Source organism: Stigmatopora nigra, chromosome 16, assembly GCF_051989575.1.
Source record: "Stigmatopora nigra isolate UIUO_SnigA chromosome 16, RoL_Snig_1.1, whole genome shotgun sequence".
NCBI classification, from domain to species: Eukaryota; Metazoa; Chordata; class Actinopteri; order Syngnathiformes; family Syngnathidae; genus Stigmatopora; species Stigmatopora nigra.
The window spans coordinates 9,701,028-9,708,657 of NC_135523.1; the positions used below are offsets into that span (position 1 = coordinate 9,701,028).

The 7,630-nt window shown below is 36.1% G+C and overlaps 1 protein-coding gene across 2 annotated transcripts in view; it reads right to left on the reverse strand.

Annotated features, from left to right (window-relative positions):
* phldb2b (pleckstrin homology-like domain, family B, member 2b) overlaps window positions 1-7,134 on the reverse strand; it is a 43,264-nt gene extending 36,130 nt beyond the window's left edge. For both annotated transcript variants that reach the window (XM_077736172.1, XM_077736171.1), the window contains exon 1: window positions 6,848-7,134. In XM_077736172.1, the coding sequence (XP_077592298.1) occupies window positions 6,848-6,883 (36 nt within the window). In that variant the 5' untranslated portion in view covers window positions 6,884-7,134. The remainder of the gene's footprint in view (window positions 1-6,847) is intronic.
* Window positions 7,135-7,630: the final 496 nt, after the last annotated feature.

The following is a 7,630-nucleotide window of genomic DNA, read 5'->3' on the forward strand; positions in this document are numbered from 1 at the left end:
GTGCATGCAATTGCTCGCTCAGGGCGCCGTCATCTTACATAGGCATAGCAAACTAAACTGCTACGAAGCACTTCCTGGTTGTACTGCTCACGTGACTTCCTTTTTGAATTTGTCTACGTGCAGCCAACACCCTTTCGGAATGTGCAATCCAGCAGCCAATCCATTCGATTCATACAGAATCTCAGAAATTCCACGTACGATTATTATTGAAAAGATTTTCCCTTAAAAAAACACTTTTGCACTCTATTAAAACCATGAATATGAAGGTGAAAATTGTGAATCAAGGGGGGTCTAATATGAGGGGAATTGGAAAATTCAACGATTTTAAGGCAATTTTAAGGGTACAGCTTAAACGTGGAGGTGACGAATATGCGAGAAAACACGGTACATATGACTCAGGCATATAATGCAGATATAGCTACAGTATACACAAATTGCAGCTCGTAAACAGCTGTCCTTTGCATGCTCAGCTGGCACATGAGAGAAACGTTCTGACTAAAAGTGTTCCAAGGGGAACATACCACTTAAGGGTAAAACAAACGCACATAAATATACACAAATGCACACATGTAAACAGTGCGCTGTTTGTCAAGCTGCTAGAAATGTTCCATGAATACAGAACTCTCCCAACTTGATGGTCAGGGAGTGTCATGACTGTGGTTTGCCCTTAGGTGTGTCTCTATTTCTCACTAATATTTCCTGTTTTGTAAAAATGTTTGTATTCTGACATATTGTCAGAATTTACTGAAATGTGCTCCATGCACAGGAAAATACTCTCATGGATCATCACCAAGGCCAGATGATTACAGACTTCTTCCTTCCTTCCTTCCTTACCACGATTGGAACTTTATTTCATCCCATATTTTGTTACTTTCCTTGGTTACAGTAGCAGGACAGTAGCAAGAACGGACCAAGCCACGCAACGGGTGGGGTCAAGTCGCAAAGGCCGCAAAACAACAAAGCAAAAAAGCAGAAAGTAAAAGGCACAGTATATGGGAAGCTAAGATATATCAAAATGCATTAAAAAGATTAAAAAAAACACCAAAAAACACAACATGAGCTCCGCTCACTCATCAGTGATTTCCATATTTTACCTCAGAGGTTAATGGAATTTCCTAACGACGTCTAAATCAATACAACCCTCAAAAACTATTTTATGACGATAAAACCTCTACTGGAGCTACAGCTTTGACACATAAAAAGCATCAATAATAACCTCATACAATTGAAATATAATTTTGGAATATAGCCATATTTTACTCACCAAAATCCATCCTCCTTTCTTTCCTCCTTCTATTCCTTTGCTATCGAAGCTAATGCGGAAAGTTAAGCCTGTCCTGTTGTATTTCTGGCAAACGTTTTTATTCGATTTAGTTCTGAAAATGTTTGTTCCTGGTTGTGACAGTGACAGGCTTGTCCAGTTTTTTTTTTTTGAAAATGTCTTCGACAGAATCTGCAAACAAATCAATTTCTTCTCCTCTTTCAGCCATTGCGGGTTGACAAAACCACTATTAAATCAACACAACAATATGTTTGGTTGTACAGCTTGCTCCAGATACAGTTTGGCAGCTCTGGCTAGTCCACGCTATCACTAGCCAATCATAGTTGGTGAAAGCGATGATGTAGCCCTACGCCTGCTAGAAGGCAATGATGTATCCCTACGTCTGCGAGAAGGCATTGTGGTGTCGCCAACTCTGATTGCTTAAAGCAGGGGTAGGGAACCTAGGGTTCGGGAGCCACATATGTCTCTTTTGATGGGTGCATATGGCTCTACGCTAACATGAGAGGTAAACTATGGAAACTCCTGGGGAGAAAGTGCAGGAATAGGAGCGTTATATTGGTATTATTCGCATTGACACTACCTCCAGCGTCTTATAATCATATAGTTTTTCCATTACACTCTTCTGTATGGATATTCTCATTGATACTCATTGATTAATAACACCTTAACAATGTTGTCAAAAGAATTCTGAGACTTTTTGTACTTTAAAAGTGGTGAAGTGACTAAAAAAGCACACTTTTTCATATATGTCGGTCAAGGATGAAATATGAATTGTTTATGGCTCTTTCAATCAAAAAGGTTCCCAGCCCCTGGCTTAAAGCAACAGTTTTATCGACACTTGTTTTATGCAGCAGAGCCTGCAGAACTGATTGTGGAGGCCTTGAGGCAGATTTCTGACCCTGGCAACAAATAAAGGCTGAAATGTGATTGGTTAGATGCTTAAATATGAGAACATACATCTGGAAGCAGTGCAACCAGGGAAAAAGCAGCGAAAGTAAGCTGAAAGACAATTTGGAATTATTTAATAAGCATTCGTAGAAAAAAAACATAATTAACATCAGGCTGTGTCTGTGATTCAGTTTTTTTTATTAGGCCATCAGAGAAGGCCTTGCAGGCCCTGACGGCCCACCACTGGTGGAGAGCCATATGCACCCATGGAAAGAGCCACATATGGCTCCTGAGCCATATAATCCCTATCCCTGATCGGTAGAATAGTGCTTACATAGTCAATATATCATTTACTTAAATAGAAAAAAATGCCTAATTTTAATCATTATTGTTTTTAAATCCTAATTTTTCATCCTCATTGCATTCTCATTGTTTAGACTATGCAGTGCCTTAGGAGACTTTAAATATGCTACATGGGTTTTCTAACAATGTTTGCAAGTATTACTCCTCCTTTCACCAGCCTGGCTGATCCCAAGCCAAGAATATCAAAGTCTCCTCCTGACCACTTCCCTGAATTATCGCCAACTTCCTCTCTAAGGTTGTTTTCTTTGCTGCTTTAACACTCATATTATATAATTCTCCTACACAAACCCATTTGCTCCTAGAGTCCACATGCAGAACATAAACATCCATAGATCAAGCCACAATTCCGTTTCTTTTTTTGAAATGGAGATGCTTTCTAAACCACTTTTTTATATCAGTGTAAATAAAGCAAACTGTGCATGATAGTATGGAGATAATATTTACATCCAAATAGCAAGAACACTTTCAATAATTACAATTCTTCTTCTATACTTTCCAACATTCTTCAAAGACTATTTTGTTGCACCGGGACAACCCAAACCTATGGGCAGGTTCAGACATGCTCACTGCGGTCTTGTTAATTTAGAGCACAGTGGAGTGTAGACATGAAAATCCAGACATAAAAGAATCTAGTGTACTTCTGGCATTCTAATACTTTATAAAATCCCATATCTTGAATTTGTTTCTGGTAATTTAGAGAGCCCTCTATACTGCTGTGCTTCCCTGCTTCTATCAATGGGTCCACCATTGTGCAACCTAACACTGACAAGCTGACAATAATAGAAAAAGGAATGTGCTGTAGGAAGTGAGTCTGTTGACACAGTACAATAGAGACAAATGTGACTCTTTTTGTGACGAAACTTCCATTTTTCTTATATTGTTATCAACTCAGTCATTATTATAAGGAGAAGTATGGATAAGAATGTGTACACCACCTTCGATTTAAGTAGTACATTCCATCTGAAGGTTTTGTCTAATCAATTTTATTTTGAAATGTAAATGTTATTAATTGTTTGTATGAAAGAATGCAACAAAAAAGTAAGTATATATAGTATATATGTGTACATATATGTATGTATATAAATGAATATTTATATATCTATCTATATATATATATATATATATATATATATATATATATATATATATATATATATATATATATATATATATATATATATATCTATATCTATATCTATATATATATATATATATATATATATATATATATATATATATATATATATATATATATATATATATATATATATATATATATATATATATATATATATATATATATATATATATATATATATATATATATATATATATATATATATATATATATATATATATATATATATATATATATATATATATATATATATATATATATATATATATATATATATATATGTGTTGCATTCTTTAGCACCCCCCGCGACCCTAGGGTAAAGGGTAAAGCAGTTCAGAAAAAGAAATGAGATGAGATGAGATATATATTTGTATATGTATATATTTAAGTAATAGGTAAGTATAAGATTTTATTCTTTTGACCTGGAGGGGAATATATATACTATATTTCTTTTAGTACCTTTGCAGGCAATAAAAAGCACCATGTGTTCAATGAGACAAGAAGGCTCCAAACATATATTGGATTTTTCATTACTCATCTCTCTTTCGCTCCAAAACATCTTACTTAAACACTCCCTTTGATAAGGTGACATATCTGATAACTTGTAATTCCTGAAGATGACTCAACTTCTTCATCAACACCACCTCCCCTTCCTGATCCTTTTGACTCTTTTAAAGGGGTACACCATAGAACGTCCTTTTCATTTTTATCTATAGCCATTGAACCAGGAAGGGTCTTATGCTGATCCAACTATGTTTTGTTGTCTGTCTCGCAGTGGTCTGCAATTGACTGGCCACCAATTCAGTGTGTCCATTGCTTGGTGCCTGTAGTGAGCTGGGATAGGCTACAGAAAAACCTCATGGCCCTTGTAAGGATAACTGGTATGAATAATGTATGAATATCTTTTAAATGGAAAATCTCATCCATACCCAGAATTCATAAATGCAGTTTATTTTGTGCATTTCATATTAGTATTTCCAGACCTTTCGGGTTATCTAACTTGCAATACAAGTTATCTGCAGCCTATCGTAAGGGGTCTAATTTACTGGTGAGGATTAGGTCTATGGTTGTTTTATATGTCTTATCCTCTAAACAGAATGTTATGCCACAGTTTGCAAGGAGATCCATCTTGCTGTTTATGTTATTTTGTTTTAATTTTTAAAAGCTTGGAGAGAGTTTAAGGTTAAGTAAATGTAAACATTTTTATTTAACTGTAATCAAGGGCTATAAATCATAGCTAATCCAATTTTTTATCCTTTTAATATAAAATCCAAAATGTTTAAGTGTATACATTTTTCACATTTTGATGCAGTTGATTGCCTAAATCAGGGGTATTCAATACATAGAACGTGATCTACCATTATATCACTATGGTACTGGTAGATCGCATGACAGTAAGATTTGATACAAGGATTGCATTTGTAGTAAAATTTTATATGGGACTTGAGCTGGGAAAAAGTGCCATTGTGCATCCAAGCACGATTTCTGGGTGCCTACACTATTTTGAGTTCTGCTGGCATCAGGTATATATCATCTGCATACATAACTGCTGAGCTTTGTCAGTGGCCCGCGGAAAAAAAAGGTTAGATCGCACAAAGTTGCCTCCTTAAAAAGTAGATCTTTGAGTGGAAAGGTTTGAGCACCCCTGGCCTAAATGTTCTTTGCTTCTCCTTGGTATGTATTGTCTTATAGACATGCTTATAAAGTTTATTACACTAAGCAACTATTTTCTTCTACTCCTATTATCTGTCTTTCTTTATCTGTCTCGTACACACAAGTAGTATCCCCTCCCCTTACATTCCAGTATCACCGTCTCCTCCTCCCACCTGACAAAGCCATCTTTGTATCAGAGATGCTGATTAAAATGGAGTCTCTCTCTCAGTGACGTCTATAGGGCAAAAGGGTCTTATTTTCCTCCCTTGTTATTACAAAATTTTCATTTTAAAAATGAAAAGAATAGGAAGCATAAAACTAGGCTCTTGAGCTATCATAACTAGTGCACACAAATATGTTGGTCTATTGGTTGGTTTTTGGTGGTAAATCAAGTCCACAAACATTGTTTTTCAACTTAAGGTCATTCGGTTTTATGGCAAAATGTTGACATCCCATGACCTGAAACACAGTATCCAGACAGGAAAGAAAATTCATTGTTATCGCAGCTGACTCAGAGGATGTGGAAATATCTCTTTTGAATTTAAAGTTATGAGTGTGGGTGTCTCTAAAAGACCACACAACACCTTAAGTGCACACAACCCGTGTGCAGGGGATCAAGTTATGTTTGGATTTAGGAGTTGAGGGGACAATGGGGGATGTGACATATAGGTAAGAATGTACTGCAAATTCTTATTTTTTTTCCTAAATCAAACAGGTAACAAGTGTAGTGAACCATGAGTGCTGGATTCAATCAGGAAATGGAAAGGACAGCATGTACGAGATATACAGAAAATGGAAACGGTTAATTTAGGAAGAAAAAAAATCCATCTGCTACTCATCTATTATGCTTAGGCCTGCTTACAGTACAAGTCAGTGTGTGGATATTTTTTTGGGATACACATTTGTACTTACATATTATATTCTTTTCAAGAAAGGGATAAATCATCAACGCATAGTGTTGTCTGTACATCTATATGCTATATGAAGTGAATACCTCAGATGTACACATACCATAATCCAGATGTTCTCAAGCTGGAATTTAAAAAGTATAACAAAATATAAACATGACTGCTTGTGTTGTGTGTTGAGCAAACACAGCAGTCTCCTCATTCCCCCCACCAAGCCACGGACAAAGGTTTTTACATCAACTTAAGTTCCCTCTACCTGTAGAATATTAATCCTCTTCGTTACATATTAAGACTAAGACAAATAACCCAAAATATACAAATATAGTAACTTGACCAACATTTCCTGATTGTAATACATAGTCACTGAGTATAGTGTATAAGAACTCGTGTATTTCCCTATACAATTTTACAACCTACTTTGATCTTTATAACTCATTGTGACCTGTCTGGAAGGTTTTTTTTTTATTTGCATTCCGCTTAGTTCCAAGTTATGTTGTTCCATGTGCCTTAATCATTAACCATTCATCATCCATAGTGCACAAGTTGTAAATTCCTAAACTGCAGTCATTTTAGTTTAAGAAAACATTGCCTTCTCGACCTTAAAACCATACATACCATATTTAAAGCCATACAGGACATATCTGTCATCATGCAGAAGAGAATCCAGCAGATGATCAGTAATGATCCAGATTTAACCTTGCAGAATATTCAAAACTCCCACAAGTTTCCTGATGCGATTATAGTCCCTTTCTTGACAGCAAAATAATTTCCTGTGCAATATGGGCAACCTGTGAAAGACTTTCCATCCTAGCTCATGCATACACACATACGTAGCCACAATGACACACTGCATGCACGCACTGCACACACAAAAAAAGGCAGCCTCAGCCAAGTGCAACGTGTCGAAGAATGTGACAGCAGCTGGAAGTCAAGCCAGAGAAGGACTGGAAGGGGAGGGAATCTAACTCTCTTCCTTCTTTCTCTCTCTCTATCACACATACACTCTAACTCCCCCCCCCACAAACTATTGTAAACACACAGCATTGGGACAAACACTAGCTTTATAATTGGCAGGTGCTAACAAACCACCTCAACTTGACCTTTTCTCTCCAGCTGAAAGAGTGATGCCTGCTGAATTATTAGGCTGGTGAGAAAAGGTGCAAAGAACAGAGAAGAGCCAACATTCTTTCTTGCTCACAACAGCGATAAAGTCATGTAAGCCTCCATGCATGATCAAATTACATAGAAACTGCAGTATTCTATTTCTTAAACATTACATTTCAAGTTTGATTTGGATAATTTCATTGCCAAAATAGAAAATAAATCCTGTTACAGTCTATTAAAATGTAAAGAACACTACAATTTTGCACGTCTTCCTGACTACCAGTAAATATCTCC